This window comes from Pelophylax lessonae, assembly GCF_965119305.1.
Source record: "Pelophylax lessonae genome assembly, chromosome: 1".
NCBI classification, from domain to species: Eukaryota; Metazoa; Chordata; class Amphibia; order Anura; family Ranidae; genus Pelophylax; species Pelophylax lessonae.
In genome coordinates this window covers 2,337,294-2,358,167 of record NC_138768.1, presented here as the reverse complement: position 1 = coordinate 2,358,167, position 20,874 = coordinate 2,337,294, and the positions used below count along the sequence as shown (strand labels likewise).

The following is a 20,874-nucleotide window of genomic DNA, read 5'->3' as shown; positions in this document are numbered from 1 at the left end:
TCAGTAAAGTAATACTTCCTCATATTACTTTTAAACCTTTGCCCCTCTAATTTAAAACTGTGCCCTCTTGTGGTAGTTTTTCTTCTTTTAAATATGCTCTCCTCCTTTACCGAGTTGATTCCCTTTATGTATTTAAAAGTTTCTATCATATCCCCTCTGTCTCTTCTTTCTTCCAAGCTATACATGTTAAGGTCCTTTAACCTTTCCTGGTAAGTTTTTTCCTGCAATCCATGGACTAGTTTAGTAGCTCTTCTCTGAACTCTCTCTAGAGTATCTATATCCTTCTGGAGATATGGCCTCCAGTACTGCGCACAATACTCCAAGTGAGGTCTCACCAGTGTTCTGTACAGCGGCATAAGCACTTCTCTCTTTCTACTGCTTATACCTCTCCCTATACATCCAAGCATTCTGCTGGCATTTCGTGCTGCTCTATTACATTGTCTTCCCACCTTTAAGTCTTCTGAAATAATTACTCCTAAATCCTTTTCCTCAGATACTGAGGTCAGGACTGTGTCAAATATTCTATATTCTGCCCTTGGGTTTTTACGCCCCAGGTGCATTATCTTGCACTTATCCACATTAAATTTCAGTTGCCAGAGTTCTGACCATTCTTCTAGTTTTCCTAAATCCTTTTCCATTTGGCGTTTCCCTCCAGGAACATCAACCCTGTTACATATCTTTGTGTCATCAGCAAAAAGACAAACCTTACCATTGAGGCCTTTTGCAATATCACTTATGAAGATATTAAACAAAATTGGTCCCAGTACAGATCCCTGAGGTACCCCACTGGTAATATGACCTTGTTCTGAATGTTCTCCATTGACTACAACCCTCTGTTGTCTGTCACTCAGCCACTGCCTAATCCACTCAACAATATGGGAGTCCATGCTCAATGACTGCAGTTTATTGATAAGTCTTCTATGTGGGACAGTGTCAAAAGCCTTACTAAAATCTAGATATGCAATGTCTACTGCACCTCCACCGTCTATTATTTTAGTCACCCAGTCAAAAAAGTCTATAAGATTTGTTTGACATGATCTCCCTGAAGTAAACCCATGTTGTTTTTCATCTTGCAATCCATGGGATTTAAGATGTTCCACAATCCTATCCTTTAATAGGGTTTCCATTAATTTGCCTACTATTGATGTCAGACTCACAGGTCTATAGTTGCTCGATTCCTCCCTACTACCTTTCTTGTGAATGGGCACGACATTTGCCAATTTCCAATCTTCCGGGACGACTCCTGTTACTAATGATTGGTTAAATAAATCTGTTAATGGTTTTGCCAGCTCACCACTAAGCTCTTTTAATAATTTTGGGTGTATCTCATCAGGACCCTGTGACTTATTTGTCTTCACTTTAGACAGCAATCTTAGAACGTCTTCCTCTGTAAAGACACATGCATCAAATGATTCATTAGTCATCCTTTGAAGTGGAGGTCCTTCTCCTTTTTCTTCTGTAAAAACTGAACAGAAGTATTCATTAAGGCAGTCGGCTAGCCCTTTATTCTCTTCTACATACCTTCCGTCCTTTGTTTTTAATTTAGTTATTCCTTGTTTTAATTTCCTTTTTTCATTTATATATCTGAAGAATGTCTTATCCCCCTTTTTCATAGACTGAGCTAGTTTTTCTTCTGCCTGCGCTTTAGAAGTTCTTATAACTTGCTTGGCCTCTTTCTGCCTAATCTTGTAGATTTCCTTATCTTCATTGCTCTGGGTTTTTTTATAATTACAAAATGCTAGCTTTTTATTTTTAATGATTTGGGCCACTTCTGCTGAGTACCACAGTGGTCTCTTCCTTTTTTTGCTTTTACTGACAAGTCTAATGCAATTTTCTGTTGCCTTCAATAATGCACCTTTTAAGTAGTCCCATTTCTCCTGGACTCCATGTAATCCGTACCAGTCTGATAAGGACTCATTTATGACTAATTTCATTTTTGAAAAGTCTGTTTTTCTAAAATCTAAAACTTTTGTTTTTGTGTGGTGTGACTCTTTCACAGTTCTTATATTAAACCACACTGACTGGTGATCACTGGATCCCAAGGTTTCGCCTACAATGACATCATATACCGAATCACCATTTGTGAATACCAGATCCAAAATGGCCTCCCTCCGGGTTGGCTCCTCAACCACTTGTTGCAGAGACAACCCCAGTAGGGAATTTAGAATATCTGTACTCCTGGTAGAACTTGCTATTTTGGTTTTCCAGTTTATATCTGGAAGATTGAAATCTCCCATAATGATAACTTCTCCTTTCATTGTCATTTTAGCTATTTCTTCAACTAGTAGATCATCTAGTTCTTTGACTTGACCAGGTGGTCTATATATCACACCTACACGAGTTACTGCATGATTAGCAAACTGCAACGTAACCCAAACTGACTCTATGTTGGCTTCACCAACTTGTATTAGGTTAGATTTAATGCTATCTTTCACATACAGGGCCACTCCTCCTCCTTTCTTGCCTTCTCTGTCTCTTCTGTATAAAGAGTACCCTGGTATGGTTATGTCCCAGTCATTTCTTTCATTAAACCATGTCTCCGTAACAGCCACTAAATCTACATTCTCAGATGCCATAATTGACCCAAGTTCATTGATTTTTTTACCTAAACTGCGAGCATTTGTAGACAGGACTCTGAGCTTATCATTTCTTAACCTCTGTGCTTCTGACCTGTTCTGGCATTGTTTCGGGGGGCAATTGGACTCTTGTAATTCCACTCTTTTGCCCCCCCTTCCTAGTTTAAATACTCTTTCGCAAATTCTTGGAGTTGTTCACTAAGTACATTTGTTCCTTTGAGAGAAAGATGCAAACCATCTTTTTTGTACAGTTCCTTTCTATTCCAAGTAGAGCTATCATGAGAAACAAAGCCAAATCCTTGCTCTTGACACCATTTACTAAGCCATATGTTGAACTCCTTTATGCGCCTCTGCCTATCATTCTGAACATTATGCACAGGCAGAACTTCAGAAAATGAAATGGTGGATGCAAAATCCTGTACGTCATTTCCAAGTGTGATAAAAGATTTTTTCACCTCTGACACTTCATCGCAAGCCAGGTCATTTGTCCCTAGATGGACAAGAACATCCACGTCCCCTTCCTGCTTTGCTTGCTTAACAATATTAATAATACGTCTTCTATCTCGTCTAGCAGTAGCACCAGGGAGACATCTCACAAAACCATTTTCTTTAAGCTCCACACTTCTTATGATTGAATCACCCAGCAACAGCTGCTTCCTTTGAGACTTCACTTTATCTTTTTTGTCCTTGGCTGCAGTCTTGCATACATTAGACATAGGAGTCGATCTTTTCTCACCCTCTGTGCTTGAGTCCATATCCCTGTTTTCCTTACATTCTGAGAGTGCTGCAAATGAATTTTGGAGAACCACCGACTGTGGGACATGTCTTCTATCCACCCCTCTAAGTCTTCCTGAACCTACAGTAACCCATCTGCCATTTCTGGGGGTCCTCTGTGGCAGTGGCATTGCAGCAGTCCCAGATGGAGTTTGTTTAACAGATAATTTAAATATCTCTGATTTCAAAAATGCAATTTCCTGCAGCAGTAAGGAGAATTGTCTACAGATCTGACAGCATCCGAATCTCCAAAGAGTGGAACATGAAATAAATGCAAAACAATTCCTGCACTGAACCAAGTCTGCCATTTTAAAGAGGAGAGAAAAAAAAAAAAAAAATAAGAAAATTTGTAAATTTAAGTCAAACAAATCTTACCTTTTTTTTTTTCTTTTTTCCACCTTCCAGCCTACCTCCTGACTATCTCCTGCAATATCTCATTCACTGTACTTAAAATGCTGTACTTGCAATGGTGTACTTGCAGCTAATGAATTAGACCAGCTAATGAGTATTTCTCTATATATACACACACTCCTTCACAGCCCCTCCCCCAGCAACAATTGTAGCACCTTAATGGGCTAGTCTCATTAGCAAATGCACAATAGCAGACACCTGACCAAATTCCTTTCCTCTTCTCAAGCAATGGTCAGCAAAAAGAAACACAGATGAGTTGGGTGCAAACTCCAAGCCAATCTCTTTCAGTATCTCTTCAGTCTCCTGCAATATCTCATTCACTGTACTTAAAATGCTGTACTTGCAATGGTGTACTTTTGCCCTACCAGCGGGAACCGAGAGCCACTGTGAGCGAGGAAGAGCGTTTTTAAAGCCGAGCTGGGGGCGGAGCTAGGAGGGGGCGGAAAAGGTGGTGACAGGAATCCTCACTGGGTTGAGGATCGCCCATTGAGTGGAGCGCAGTGCAGGAACTTGGTCTGGCACTATCTCCATCCCCAGGACAGATAACCTGGATGCATGGGACTGGAAGTAAGTTATGTCTGGGAATGAGTGTCGAAACCCGGACTGTCCGGGTCAATACCAGACAGGTGGCAACCCTAGGGTATATGTGCACAATTCCCCCAGGGCCACCTTTAGGGCCCTTTGCTGATAATCCCTGTGTGTGCATTGGAGGTATGTGTGCAGCCATACCCTTCAGACCCCCTAATACTTACCTGAGCCCCATCTCCATCCAGCAATGTTGCACAAGAGGCTCAGCTGTCCAGGACTTTCCCTACTCATTGGCTGAGACAGCAGCGGGTGGCTCCTGCTGCTGTCAATCAAAGTCAGTGAACCAATGAGAGAAGAGCGGGTGCAGGGCCGGGCCATGACTCTGTGTCTCAATGGACTCAAAGCAGCAGCTCGGCTCAGGCGAGGGACCCGAGAAGAGGAGGATCGGGGCTGCTCTGTGCAAAACTAACTGCCCAGAGGAGGGAAGTGGGACACGTCTGTTATTTCTAAATAAAAAACCTGAGACTTTCGTATCCCTTTATTCTCTTCTTATAGGAAGCTTGTATTTCTATACTGGTGTACATCTATATACTTCTGGGTAATGTTATATGCTGGGTGCCGTAGTTCTTCTGCTCCCAATTACTTTCATTAGATTACTGATTAATTTCCAGGAAGAGTCCCTGTGACAGGAGTCACTTTGGGCATCGGGGATTGTGGACCCCTAATTCTTTTAAAGAGGTTGGGAGGCACTATGTATAGCCTTGTGTGGCTTTCTTATGTTTAAGTCACCCTGCATCTTTTATGGATGCAGGGTGACCGGGAGGGTGGTGTACACTGAGAATATGGTTTGGACTATTTCAAATAGGACAGTAATATACATTAACAGTATCTCTCAGGAAATATGGAGATCTATCTTATTCCTATACACTGTAAGGCACAGGAAGTGCAACTCCTAATTTGGACGTCCAGGAACTATGAGAGGCACCATGTCTGCTAATCAATGTGTATTAGCTGCAGAGAGAGGGGGGGGATTGTTTCCAGCAGCCCCTCCTAAAGAATGTCTACTGATTAACTAAATGCTTTTGTCTAAAATAGGACAGTATGTTAATTGGGTCTGGGACTATTGATAAGTATGTTAATGAGCTCACCTGGCTGTCTACTGAGGGAGGTAATTACACAGTCATTGTTCATGTGGTATTCTCAAAGTGTATATAAATTCTGTGTTTCTTTCAATAAAGAAGAGAGTTACTCTTGTTCGAACCTCACTAAAGAGCCTTGTCTCGTACTTGGGGTGAATTATTGATGGGCTTCATGTATGGCGGATTGGAGTGGTTGATAGGTGTCCGGGTGTTCGGGAGCGGATTATCCTAGACGACTGTAACCCCTTTCATACTTGGGGTGTCGTTACAGTCCCCCTCTGTTCTGCGGTCCTGTCCTGGGGCAAGGGGGGGGGCCCTGTCCTGGGTGGAGGCAATGCCAACCTTTCCCCAGTCATCTTCCAGGTCAGCCCTTGAGAACTGGAGTTCCTCCCTCCAAACAGGAAACACATTGACCCGAGTCATTTTAAATGCCCATTCACACTACCGCGACTTGTCAGACGACTTGTCAGCCTGACCAGTCGCGGTCCATGCAGTGCTACGGGAACCTTTTCTAATAGGAGTGACTCAAGTCGCTCCGACTTAGAAAATAGTTCCTGTACTACTTTGGGGCGACATCGGAGCGACTTGCATTGACATTCATTATATGAAGTCCGTGCAAGTCGCGCAAAGTCGCAGTGCACGCGACTTCACAGGTCGCCCCCGAAGTCGTGCTGCGGTAGTGTGAACCGGCACTTAGTGTTTCCTCCATGTGGAGGAGATCTGTTGCCTGCGGGACCGCCTGAGGCTCCATCTCCCAAGGGCTGCATCTGCGGCACGTGTCTCCTGCTGGCCAGCAGCAGGGAGAGCGGTATGGGAGCCTCTGGGCTGCGGGGGTGAGTGCACTCTTACGGGGCAGTTGGTGAAGGAGGTCGGTGTGCGGCTGCGGGCAACAATCCTATGGAACGGGCGGGAGGTGACCCCTGATTCTGCCTAACCTCTGAGCCCAGGCGTGGACGAGAGACTGCGGGGCAGACCTCTCCTTGGTGGCTCTGGTCGGGGGTGTGTGCCTCAAGGCCGCTTGACCCGGAAGATGGAGGCATGTCATTTACAGAGCAGGGTGACGTCATCGGCGTGCACTGGGGGAAAGCGATCCACCCCTTAAAGGCACGAGAGACAGAATGTCCAGCTGGAGCAAGACACATGGACGTGGCTGAAGGGGACAGCGTGAGTGACGCAGAGGATCCCAAGATGCAGAAGGAGAATGATCTGCTATCTGAACAGGGTGCAGGGGATACAGGTGCCAGCAGGACACAGGTAGGCATCTGTGTGGGCACAGCATGCTAGATGGTGGTGGTCTCTAGCAGGCTGGGGCACAGCAGGAGGGTTAGCAGGTGGCACTTGGTGCGCACGCTTTCATAGCTGTATGGGAGCTCCCTTTCTCACCACTATGAACACCTTTTTCCAGGCCAAGCTTTTTAAAGAGCCAAAGCCCATTCCCAGGAAGCCGTGTGCTATGTGTGGGACCAAGATGCCCTTCGAGTACACAGAACCGCTATGTAAAGTTTGCGTGGGGAAACTGGTCAAAAAAGAGTCAGATGCCCTTTATGCAAAGTTTTTTTTTTTTGGGATCCATTAGGGATGAAATGACATTCATCTTTAAGGAATTCAAAAAGCTAATTGCTGATATCAGAACTCCAGCTGCTCCCTCTACCACTGTCTCACCAAGATCAGTCATCTCAGGGTTGCAGGAGACGTGAGGGGAAGATGGAGTAGCTTCGCAACCAGTGAAGTAGCTACCGGTAACTTGGACTTTGAGCAAGAAAAAGGGGAGAGAGGAGGAAAGAAAAGGCTCCAAATATAAGCTGTCCTTCAAGGATGTTGAGGAATTGTTCAGAGCCATATACGAAATACAGGAAGACAAAGAGCTTCCCTCCAAGCCTGATTTAATGTATCCGGGTCTAAGAAAAGAAGTCTAAGGTATTCCCAGTCCACCAGGTGATGTCAGAGTTGATGTGGAAAGAATGGCGGACCCAGAGAAGAAACCCTTTTTTACAGAAAGCCACAAAAAGAGGTTCCCTTTTGACAATGACCCAGGGGCAGTCTGGAACAAAAATCCTAAAGTGGACACTCTACTGTCGAAGTCTCCAAAAAGTCGCTACTGGCCTTTGAAGACATGGGACATCTGAAGGACTGCATGGACAAAAGGGGAAATGTTGTCTTGAAGAGCGCCTGGGAAACAAATGTCAGCCTAAAGCCTGTGCTAGGCACCACTTGCGTGGCAAGAAACCTTGACATTTCTGGCTATCCCAACTGCAAGACCACATCAAAATTAGTACCCCCATGGATGAAATCTAAAAGTCCCTGCCAGTTCTCTCCAAAGCTGTGGGCTAAATAGATGCATCTGCAGAATTGGTTAAACTTGCGGCAAGATCAGGGGGTTTAGCAGTGGCAGCAAGAAGAGCCATTTGGCTGAAAACATGGTCTGAGCACCCTACGTCCAAGCTGAGCTTATGTCACCTCCCGTTCTCTGGAGATCATCTGTTTGGAGCAATACTGAATGAAGTATTAGAAAGGAGGGCAGAAAGGAAGAAATAATTTCCGACCCCAAAAAAAAAAAGTCCCCACAGGAAATATTTTTTTCGTGGGCAAAAGGAGCGACCTCAAGAGGAGAGGAAAGATCACCCCAAGAAGCATTGGACTGGTCACAAGGGGAAACCAAAGAGCAATGTCCTCTTTGGTTCTTTTGGCCAAACCCCAGAACAGTAACTACAGGACACCAGTAGGGGGAAGATTGGCTACCTTCCTCCCTCAATGGCAGAAAATGAAAGCCAACGTGTATTTCTTAAACATCCCCAGGGGGTTACTCTTTGGGATCCAACAGTCTTCCCCAGAGAGATTTCTGCTTATGAAACTTCCCAGGGATCCCGCGTGAGTGTGAGCCCTCCCTCTGCTACTGGGAAAGATGGTAGACCAGAAAGTCCTTGCTCCAGTCCCAGAAAAAGGAAAAGGGCAGGGTTTCTATTTGCTTGCAATCATCTTCAAGAAACCATCAGGGAAGTTTCAGATGATTTTGAATTTAAAAGCCCTGAATAAAGCTATTCGATACAAAAAATTCCGTATGAAATCCATTTATTCAGTGAAGAATATCCTTCAACCGGAGACATTCATAGTGACCATGGATCTCAGGGATGCCTACCTTCATGTTCCCATACAGGAGAGTTCCCAGAGATATCTCCGGTTGGCAGTAGAGGTAGAAGGGAAGGAATACCACTTCCATAGCAGGGCGCTCCCCTTTGACCTGTCCTCCTCCTTACCGAGGATGTTCACAAAGGTACCAGCAGAAGCCCTAGCCCCTCTAAGGTTGAAGACCATGACAATAATCCTGTATCCGCATGACCTTCTCTTTGCAGGCCCGACAGAAGGACAGCTGACAAAGGACCTTACGGAGGCCCACAAAATGTCTGAAGTCACTAGGGTGAATCCTCTCAACGTCGAAAATTCAAACGTTCATCCCACCCAGAATATCCAGGTTTTGGGATATCGGCTCAGGTCAACAGAGCAAAAGACGTTTCTACTAGAAGAAAAAATTCAAAAGGAAAAATTCTGAATTTAACCAGGAAATTGAGTTCTATACAGAACAACTTTCCAACGTCAATCAGATCTGGGTCTGCTGACTTCGACCATAACGAACGTTCAATGAACAAAGTTTCATATAAGGCCTCTACAAACCTTCCTTCTGCAGGAACAGGAGGATTTAGAAATAACGCTGCTACTCCCAACCGCAGTAAAAAGAGCACTTTGATGGTGGAGAAACCACACAAATCTAAATCCAGGTCTAGCATGGTCCTTTCCAACCTCGTGAAAGTTGACCAATGATGCAAGCAATTGGGGATAGGGAGCCCATTTATCAGGCCAACTCGCCCAGGGGAAGTGGTCCCCAGAAGCCCAGGCATCCTCAAATTGGAGGGAACTTATGGTGGTCGCCAAAGCCATCGAGCACTTCCAAGAGCTACGGAGAGCTCCCCATGTCTTGATCCTATCAGAAAATGCCACAGCAGTAGTGTATGTGAACAAACTGGAGCACTCAGAGCCCTTCCTTTAATCAAGATCTCAAACCAAAATTGCTGGTGGGCAGAAAATAATCTGGTGTTGCTAATAGTGGTCCACCTCAAGTGGGAGTGCAACCAAGGGGTGGACTTCCTCAGCTGCCAGATCTCCCAGGAAGAGTAGAAGCTATACTAAGAGGTGTTCACAGAGCTCACAGCTCAAAGTAGACCTTTATGCATCCCGGAAAAACACCAAAGTAAAATTTTATTTTTATTTTTTTCTCGCTAAACCCGCAAGACCGAGCATTGGGAATAAACACACTTCAGAATTCATGGAATTTCAAGATATGTTATGGCTTCCCGCCAGTGCATCTGATCCCTCGAGTCTTTACGAAATTCTTACAGGAACAGACATAACTATTACTAATCGCACCATATTGGCCCAAGAGAGCCTGGTTCTCTCAGCTACTCAGTCTCTCGTCAGACCAGCCCTGGCCTCTTGCTCTCAGGGATGACCTGATGCATCAAGGTCCCCTTGCAGGGCTCAAGCAGAAAAGATTCCAATGGATGGCCTGGCTACTGAGGAAGACATCCTGGCTACTGAGGAAGACATCCTAAGATCAAAAGGGCTCTCAGAAAGAGTGATGGCTACGCTCCCGAGAGCCAGGGCCATCTATAGAAAAATGTGGAAACAATTTAAAGCGGAGTTCCACTCTGAAACAAAATTTTTTAGATAAAAAATACCCCCGGGACAGTCAGGGCAGTGCATTTAAGCAACGATAGCCTCTGAACTGTCCCCTGTTTCACTTAACTTTTTAGAAGAAATACTTACCTTGAAAATGTCTTGTCCAGCGCTGCCATCTCAGGTGTGGGCAGCTGAAGCCGGAGTGTCCTCTTCTATGACGTCGGAGTCCCAGAATGCCCTGCAACCGGCCCTGCTCGTCACTTCTGGTGCAGGCGCCTCACCCCTGAACAGCTTCTGGGCATGCCCAGAAGCTGTTCAGCAGGGAATGCCGTGCCTGCTCCAGAAGTGACGAGCGGGGCCGGTGCAGGCGCATTGACTCCAGGGATCGATGGTGCTCAGCTCCCAGGAATCAATGCAAAGAGGAAGTGATGGCACGGGCCGCGGCTGCAGAGGGAGGAAGAGGAAGGAAGGTGAGTATATTTTCTTCAAAAACAAGGTAAGTGAATAAAAAAAAAAGGTTTAATTATCCAATTGTTTTTCAGGTAAATTAAAGCTAGAGGATGGTGACACGTTCATTTTGAGGGTGGAACTCCACTTTAACAGCTAGTGCATAGAGAATAGCAGACAAAATATGGATACACCAACAATTTTAGAATTCCTACAGCAGGGGTCTAGCTCTTAGTATGCTGAAAGTTCAGATAGCAGCGCTGTCGGTGTATCTGGAACAGATGCTACAAGAAGATCCATTGGTCTCTAGATTCTTCAGGGCAGTAGAACAATGCAGACCTTCTAAGGCACAGAAACCCCCCCCCCCCCATGGGATCAGTCCGTAGTGCATACGGGTATCATCAAAGCCCACTTTGAGCCTCTATGGGACATATGCCTATTGACATTTCAAAACCGTCTTCCTCGTGGCTATTACTGCGGCCCGCAGGATAGGTGAACTTCAGGCTCTATCAATTAGAGAGCCTTTTGTTGTTTCAAACGGATCTCGGATTTTCCCCCGAAAGTGACATCAACCTTCCACAAATCTCAGGATATAATACTACCATCCTTTTTGCAATTCACCGTCTAATCGTTGGGAGCAAGAGGTGAATCTACTAGAACTCAGGAGGTGCTTGTTAGAGTACATGGAGATTACTAGTGAATTCAGATCTTCCGACGCCCTATTTGTCCTGTACGCAGGTAAGAGAGCTCATTCTACAAGGTCTTCAGCGGCTTAGTGGGTGGAAAAGGCAGGAGCTACCCCAGCTTCTCTACCCTTGTCCGACATTACCGACTGGATCTGATATCCAGTCAGGATCAGCTTTTAATAGGAAAATTCTCCAAGCCATTGTCCCACCTTAGTTTGGTGAGTACTTGGTTATCCTCTCAAGGGCTGACCTGGAAGACTGGGGAAAAAACAGAGTTAAGCCTCGTACACACGCAACGATTAATGGCTGACCGATCGGCTGTCTTTTGTCCAGTGTTGTTGTGTTGGTTGAAATGTGCTCTAGACTGCACATAAATTTTCTCGGCCAACAAAAACCAACTTCAGAAGTGATGTCATGTGCTGGTTAACTTTCCGTGTGTTTTTTTTCTCTGAGCATGCCCAGTCTTGCTCATCTGAATTTTGTCTGCCGAAATCTGTACTGACTGACGGAAAATCGGCCGTTCTCTTGACGGCCAACAAAAATTTTATAGCCTGCACACCAGATTTTTTTCGGCCGAAAAGTCGGAGTCGGTTGTCGAAAGCATCATACTAACAAGCCAAAAATCGGCCGATCGGATGTTGGCCAAAAATTCCCGGCCAACAATCGTTGCGTGTGTACGAGGCCACTGGTAACTCTGTTTTTCAAGTAGTCTTCCAGGGCAGCATGATCCCACCCTAAAATTTACCCTTGTAGGGTTATGTTGTGTTCTATTTCTTTCACATTCCGGCATTTGGTTCTCTTGGATGACTGACCAGGGACCTGAGGAGCTGCCTTAAAAGGGTTAATTGGTAACGTGTTTCTTGTTTGGAGGGAGGATCACCATCTCTTAAGGGCAGCCTTGGAAGACTACTGGAAACACCAGTAGTTACCGGTTAGACTAACTCCGTTTTCATTATCAATCCCAGGTTTGAAGAGCAATGATGCTATGCAACGTACAGTAAACCAATCAACCAATCACACTGCAATAAGTCTAAGTTATAATTACATTATTGATAGAGATTATTGAACGTTGTATATTATTTTATTATCATAATAAATAAGTCTGATAGAATTCTATCTTCTCATTTTACTCTTCTGTCCTCAGCGATGGCGTCTTCTCATCTGAAATGTTCCCTCTGTCTGAAGATTTATACAGATCCTGTAACCCTGAAATGTGGACACAACTTCTGCCGGGACTGTATTGGTGGTGTGCTGGATACACAGGAGGAGGATGGAGGATATTTCTGTCCTGAATGTAGAGAAGAGTTCCAGGAATGTCCCGTCCTTCAGAAGAACATTACTCTGTGTAAGATATTGGAGACCCTCCAGCCTGCACAGGGCAATCAGGACAAAACCTGGATCACCTGCACTTACTGTATTCACACTCCTGTACCTGCTGTGAAATCCTGTCTGCTGTGTGAAGCTTCTCTGTGTGACAATCACCTGACAGTCCACAGCAAGTCACCAGAACACGTCTTATGTGACCCCACCACTTCCCTGGAGAACAGGAAATGCTCCGTCCATAAGAAGATCCTGGAGTATTACTGCACTGAGGACTCCACCTGTATCTGTGTGTCCTGCAGGATGGATGGAGAACATCGGGGACACCAGGTGGAGACTCTGGATGAGGCCTCTGAGAAGAAGAAGAAGAAACTGAGGAATGTTCTGCAGAGACTTGAAATAAAGAAGGAGGAGCTGTCCAAGAAGATGGGGGACATTGAGGAGCTGTGTAACATGACGGATCCACTGACTGTCCTACAGGAATCGGACACAGGTGACTTGTGTGATACTGAGGATGGAGATGATGAGGACAGAGAGAGATATGATAAACTCCTCCATGATGGAGGGGATCTGGATGTGGGGGGGATCTCACAAACATTACACACAGGTTTATCTGATATCATATCTGGGGTAAATGTAGGCCCACCTGTCTATCCACATTCTACTACAAAGGGCAAAGGTCACATAATTACTAGGCTGTTCCGTCCACGCTCCCAACCCACCCCCACCATACAGCACTTACACCACCACGCTGGAGGACTAAATATTGGGGCTGTACAGCAAACATCAGGGGTTACAGACCTATTACTGGATGTGAGGACAGCTGGTAATCATCTACGTATCTCAGATGACCGGAAAACTGTATTCTACTTACCGCATCATAAGTGCCCAGAAACACCAGAGAGATTTCGGTGTCCTCAGGTGATGAGCAGTCAGAGTTTCTCCTCGGGGAGACATTACTGGGAAGTGGATGTCGGGGGGTCAAGGCACTGGACAGTCGGGATGTGTTACCCCAGTATAGACAGGAGAGGGGATATGTCAGAGATTGGATATAATAGGAAGTCCTGGTGTTTGGAGAGGTGGGGGGATAATCCGTATTATGTGATACATGACAGGAAGGAGATCCAATTATTCCATGGTGTCTCCAGTAACAGAGTCAGGATAGATCTGGATTATGAGGTCGGGCGGATCTCCTTTTATGATCTGTGTGACCCGATCCGACACCTCCACACCTTCACCACCACCACCTTCACCGAGCCCCTCCATGCTGGGGTATGGGTAGGAGATGGTTCTATAAAGATATGTGGGGGGAATCGGATGTGAGACATTTGGCCAGAGACTGGTGACATCACAGGGTGGAGAATCTGATTGGTGCAATACTCAGCCAATAGGGGGAAGCAGAGGACAAGAAAAAACATTATTGATTTACATTATTTATATATCTGGAGGTTCCGGGGCCGTCATCTTCATCCTAAACCTCACTTCACTACCTAGCGTGTCACTGAACAGAAACAAGCATGCAGGAGGGTAGTGTTCAGACTTCACTGGCTGCATGCTTGTCCCCACTCCATCCAGAACTTAAACAATAGGTTTTGTCTTGACAGACACTTTAATATCCACAATGAGAATTCCTACATTTTTGTCCTCACAGGTTGCTTTACATGACCAATCCATGGATCTGTGATTGCCCCTCCCCTCACTGTGATTGCCCCTCCCCCTCCCCTCACTGTAAATGGCTGTGATGGTTGTCACTAGGAATACAGCCAGTGCTAGTCTTGTTCCTATTGGTTATGATGTAGAGGGGCGGGGATTGTGGTGTGGGTGTGGTAGTGTGGACAGGTGATGGGGGGAGGGTATACAGTCTCAGGAAGTGGAAATCCTTGTCTCTGTATTCGGGAATATTGATCAGTGATTGGATATAGATAGAATGATGGGAGGGTTTGGATGATGACTACAATCATCATTAACCCCTTCAGTCCCAGCACCTCTATGATCCATCCTTATGGAGCGATTGTTACATTTCCTCTATGGCCCTATTCATCTGATAAAGATAAATAATTATTAATTACAATTACTATAAAAAATAATATAAATATTAACAATAATTACTATTAATTATAGAAATGATGATCTGATTTGCTAATGATGAAATGAGATGACTAAGTGCTTATATGCTAATGTGAGGTTCTTTATATAATAACAGCTTCTCTGTCTACAATGACTTTACAGAAAGATGTTATTAGAACGAATTGTTGTTCTCCGGATCCTTGGAAGGTCTTGTTGGGGAACATAGAGACAGTTGGTCTCCTTCTTCTACAATGAGGGATTTGGGAGTCTGGAGGTGGGACAAGCTGATAAGGTGTTCAGAGATAACAGAAATGAATGTCTCTTGTAATGAATGATGTGCTGCTTGTACAAATTCTTCACTGAATGATTTCCTCTGTAAAATGTTGATGTTTGGGACGGTCCTCCATGACAACTGTCCAGGATTGGAGGGTAAAAGCCTCCCGTTTGATGAAGAGGTCAGATCCTTGGTCCACCTGCCATGTCTAAGGATCTCCGCACACCTTCATCTCTCTACTTTCTAACCTTTACTTTTACTTTGTAACTCTTTTCTTCTAAATAAACTTCCAGAACCTTCCTTGGGGTCAGAGGTTGTTATTTTCCCATCACATTTCACAGGAACTTCGTAATACCAATTGAACACAGCCATCATTTTATTGGGGGACACAAAGCTTTCTAAGGTCAGGATTGTCCTACAAAGATCAGTTTTTCTATATACAGTATCTCCCAAAAATAAGTACACCCCTCACATTTTTGTAAATATTTTATTCTATCTTTTCATGTGACAACACTGAAGAAATGAGACTTTGCTACAATGTAAAGTAGTGAGTGTACAGCTTGTATAACAGTGTAAATTTGCTGTCCCCTCAAAATAACTCAACACACAGCCATTAATGTCTAAACCTCTGGCAACAAAAGTGAGTACACCCCTAAGTGAAAATGTCCAAATTGGGCCCAAAGTGTCAATATTTTGTGTGGCCGCCATTATTTTCCAGCACTGCCTTAACCCTCTTGGGCATGGAGTTCACCAGAGCTTCACAGGTTGTCACTGGAGTCCTCTTACACTCCTCCATGACGACATCATGGAGCTGGTGGATGTTAGAGACCTTGCTCTCCTCCACCTTCCATTTTAGGATGCCCTACAGATGCTCAATAGGGTTTAGGTCTGGAGACATGCTTGGCCAGTCCATCACCTTTACCCTCCCCTTCCTTAGCAAGGCAGTGGTTGTCTTGAAGGTGTGTTTGGGGTCATTATCATGTTGGAATATTGCCCTGCGGCCCAGTCTCCGAAAGGATGGGATCATGCTCTGCTTTAGTATGTCACAGTACATAAAAACATGTCTACCTCAATGAACTGTAGCTCCCCAGTGCTGGCAGCACTCATGCAGCCCCAGACCATGACACTCCCACCACCATGCTTGACTGTAGGCAAGACACACCTAGGCCATTTTATGTAGAGCAACAATTCTTTTTTTTTGCCATGAGGTGCCATGTTGAACTTCCAGTGACCAGTATAAAAAAGTGAGAGCGAGAACAACAAATGTAACACACCTGCTCCCCATTCACACCTAAAACCTTGTAACACTAACGAGTCACATGACACCAGGAAGGGAAAATGGCTAATTGGGCCCAATTTGGACATTGTCACTTAGGGGTGTACTGACTTTTGTTGCCAGCAGTTTAGACATTATTGGCTGTGTGTTGAGTTATTTTGAGGGGACAGCAAATTTACACTGTTATACAAGCTGTACACTCACTACTTTACATTGTAGCAGGGAGCCTAATTCACTAAAAGAAAGGAGTAAAAATGCTTGTTTCCCATTTAACTACTCCCAGCTAGAGTAATTAACACCTTAACTAGGCGAACCTGAAAATGTGAAATTACAACTAGATGTAATAGTGAATTCCCATTAGAATAAACCAATTTGTGGTTGCATTTTTCATAAACGGAAATTCCTATATATATCAATATTACAGAGCAATGTCAGCTATTATGGTTACATTTATTTTTTATGTATAGTTATGTATCTGTTTTGTGTTTTAACCTTTAGATTTTATATTAGCAGACTACAGAGCTCTCTAATTATCAACATTCATTCTTTATCATAAACTTTCAGGCATGTCTTATTGTACTCAGCACATTGGTGTAGTGGTCTATGCTCATAGACAAAGATTGCTAGGTCATGAGTTCTAGTCCCCCAACCATGCCAATACCCTACGTGTTCACTGGTGTGTGATTATTATTTTGTCACATAGTAATACCTTGGCTACATCACATAAAATTGCATGTAAATGCCATGTACATTCGGGAAACAAACATGCATATGTGCCAGCTGCAATTAGCCAAGTTTCAGAATTCACAGCTGGCTAAAATTTATGGAGGTGATGGCATACTTGGGATTTGAACCCATGCTTTCAGTGTTTATAGATAGGAGTATTAACCACTAAACCATTGAGCTGAGCACAATTATACTTGGAATATTAAGTAGTCCCATGCTTGAATATTTAATTAACATAAATCTCAAAAAAAATATATATAGTGCTCAAATGCATGATCGGTATATAATTGACACCAATTTGTAATGTATTGTGGGCTCCTGGCAATACAGATTTAAAAAAAAAAGCCAAAATTCTGAAAAAAAAAAACAGCGTGGGGTCCTGCCCAAAACCCATACAAGACCCTTATCCGAGCATGCAGCCTGGCAGGCCAGGATAGGGGGGGGCGAGCGTGCGCCCCCCCTCCTGAACCATACAAGGCCGCTTCAACATGGGGAGGGTGCTTTGGGGTGCCCCCCAGAGCACCTTGTCCCCATGTTGATGTGGACAAGAGCCTTTTCTCGACAACCCTGGGCTGTGGTTGTGGGGGGCTGTGGGTGGGGGCTTATCATAATCTGATAAGATTATGATAAGTCAGATCCCGCCCCCCCCCCATGTGACTTGGTATCGGGTACATCGTACCCCTACCAATTTCCTAGAAAAGTGTAAAAAAACACAGAAGACAGTTTTTGGCAAGTCCTTTATTCAAAATAAAATTTAAAAAAAGTGTCCCTCGATGTAAATCCATCATCAATCAAGATGCCCGTCGCACCCGAAAAATTGAAAAAACAAAAAGAAAAAAAAAAAACACTTAGCCTCTTCTGAGGCTACCCGCCGTATCCCAATTTGGAGCTTTGACAGCTCTTTTATAGGCAAGGGGCGTGGCTACCCGGTTACGTCACCCGGTGACACTGCCCCAGTCTGATGACATGTGACATCAGAAGGTGTGGGATCAACGGGCGGCGGAAACAGGTGGCCCGCCCCTTGCCTATAAAAGAGCTGTCAAAGCTCCAAATTGGGATACGGCGGGTAGCCTCAGAAGAGGAGAAGTGTTTTTTTTTTTTTTTTTTTCTTCTTGTTTTTTCTATTTTTCGGGTGCGATGGGCGTAGTGATTGATGATGGATTTACATCGAGGGACACTATTTTCTAAATTTAATAAAGGACTTGTCAAAAACTGTAGAAAAAAGGGGAATGTAGGTTGGAGTACAACCAAACATGCCCAAAAAGGGGGAGTGGACTTTCAAAGGCACATAATGAGATGCATAACTCAATATTTATAAAAAATATATATATATATATAATATATATAAACTTTATTAATTGCAAAATAAAATTTAGTAGGGGTTAGCACAAAATCACCCCTCCTACATAAACAGTATAGTACAGGACACCAAAAAAGAAAAATAGATTAAAAACAAAGCCATAACCATATAATATTAGTATATTCAATGTTACATCTATTGAAAAGGCTGGCTAGATTGTAGATCAAGAAGTAAACTATACTAGACTGTTGAAGAATACGCTCGATTAACAGGCCTACGCGTTTCGCGATGTGCTTCGTCAGGACCTTTATTAATCAGAGTAGTTCTTAACCACTTGCCGACTGCCGCACGACTATTTACTACGGCAGTCAAACCGATGTAGGGCTACGTCGCTCGCCCAGGAGCCTGTGGGGGGCGAGCGCGTGCCCCCCGCTCGTTCACAGGGATCCCCGCGCGTGTGACCGGCGGCTCCGATGTCCGCCGGCCACTCGCGATCTTCCAGGAGAGGGAGAAGGATGGACGGCTAATGTAAACGCAACCGTCTGTCATTCTCCCAGATGTAAGTACAGAGACTATACGATCCTGCTATATAGGATCGTATGTCTCTGTGGTTACATCACAAGCCACACCCCCCCACAGTTAGAATCACGCCCCTAGGGATACATTTAACCCACTGATCACCAATAAAGTTAACCCCTTCCCTGCCAGTGTCATTTTTACAGTAACAGTGCATATGTATAGCACTGATTACTGTAGTAATGTTACTGGTACCCCCAAAAGTGTCAAAAATGTCAGTCAGGGGTCCGATCTGTCCGCCGCAATGTCGCAGTCCCACAAAAAAATCGCAGATCTCCGCCATTACTAGTTAAAAAATAAAACAATAAAAATGACATAAATCTTTCCCGTGGTTAGTAAACGCAATAACTTTTGCGCAAACCAATCAAAATACGCTTATTGCGATTATTTTTTTTTTTTCCCCCACCAAAAATATGTAGCAGAAAACAATTGGCCTAAAATGTTAAAAAATTTCGATTTTTACATTTTTCTTTTTTTGAGAATTTCATATTAAAAAAATGTGAAAAATATTGTTATTTTTTCAAAATTGTCGCTTTTTTTTTTTTTTTTTTTTATAGCGCAAAAAATAAAAATCGCACAGGAGATCTAATACCATCAAAAGAAAGCTCTGTTTGTGGGGAAAAAAAGGGCATCAATTTAATTTGGGTACAGCGTCGCACGACCGCGCAATTGTCCGTTAAATTCACGCAGTGCTGAATTGCAAAATAGCCCCTGGTCTTTGAGCAGCCAAATCCTCCGCGGCTTAAGTGGTTAAAGTAGAAAAACAAGAATTAGCAACCAGCATAGTATTTATAGGAAATACATTATTAATTAACCAGATAAACAGGATATTAATGCTTATCAATATGCGCAGGCACTTGAAAAATACATGGACCAACCTTCTCTATTATATGTATGGCGAAAAATGGCTCCCGGGCGAGCACAGGGGATCGGTAGGAGGAAGGGCAACTTGGACCGGCCTAGAAAATTTGTAGAATATATCCTGTTTTGCAAATATATATATAAACTTATTTAGGGAAAAGGGTATTGAAGTATCTAATGCTATATTTGTAAACATATCCTCATATGAGGGGATTTCTTTACTTGTTACCTAATGAGACCACAGAGCAAAAGCCTGATCTTTGAAGTTGTTTGTAATAGTAGACAGCAGGTAGCTGGTTCAGGTGAATATTGTGGTAAATCACTTGTAAGTACATTTACAGAAGGGAACAAGTTGTATCTGTTGGAGATACAACAACTTTAAAGCTTAGCCTATTACAGATTAACTGCAGTTCACAAATAGGACACTAGATGTCGCTAATGCTCAGTGATATGCTATGCATTTTCTATGATGTGTTGTAATATCCTGTACACTGTACTGAACTTGTTGGTTATCTCTTCCTGTCTGTTGTTCTTATTACAATGAGGTGACATCTTTGCTTTTCTGTGTTATGTTCCAATAAAGAAGCCAGTTCCTGTTTACTCCACAATGTCTGATCTGAATGGACTCCGCTGCACCCAGTAATCGCACTCTGCAACAGTATCTAGGGCCAAAATAAACTTCATTCAGTAAATGAGGATAAAATATGAACAAATAAGGAGAAGGCAGGTTACAGAATATTCATCTGTATAATCTAGTGGGGCTTACCTCAAAAGGTATATAAGCATCCTGTGGCACAGAAAATCCCATATATAAGTATAAGTATGCATAATAATGGGATGGGGCAAAGGAATGGAATGAACAAAAAAAATAAAATGAATCAGAATAAAGCAAATAATGGGCCAGAATATAATTACCTCATGTGACAGGAGTCACTTTGGGCATGGGGGTTGTGGACCCCAAATTCCTTTAAAGAGGTTGGGAGGCACCATGTCCAGCCTTGTGTGGCTTTCTTATGTTTAAGTCACCCTGCATCTGTTATGGATGCAGGGTGACCAGGAGGGTGGTGAACACTGAAAATATGGTTTGGACTACTACAAATGGGACAGTCATATTCAGGAAAAATGTCTCCCTTGTAATTTGAAGATTTTTGTTCCCTTTTGCCATGAGGTCTCTGAACAGGAAGTCAACTCCTAATATGGTCATTACAGGAAGTTCAATGTGGAGACAGGCTGTCTAAACAA

The 20,874-nt window shown here is 43.8% G+C and overlaps 1 protein-coding gene and 1 pseudogene across 2 annotated transcripts in view; one reads left to right on the top strand and one right to left on the bottom strand.

Annotated features, from left to right (window-relative positions):
- Nucleotides 1-13,953, top strand: part of LOC309566690 (uncharacterized protein) — an 84,910-nt gene extending 70,957 nt beyond the window's left edge. Inside the window, exons 4-5 of the mRNA XM_082271951.1 lie at nt 12,377-13,188; nt 13,333-13,953. Of these exons, the coding sequence (XP_082128077.1) occupies nt 12,377-13,188; nt 13,333-13,875 (1,355 nt within the window). The 3' untranslated portion in view covers nt 13,876-13,953. The remainder of the gene's footprint in view (nt 1-12,376; nt 13,189-13,332) is intronic.
- The window catches only part of LOC309566639 (E3 ubiquitin/ISG15 ligase TRIM25-like), a 172,589-nt pseudogene that overhangs the window by 93,693 nt on the left and 58,022 nt on the right, over nt 1-20,874 (bottom strand). The window lies entirely within an intron of this gene.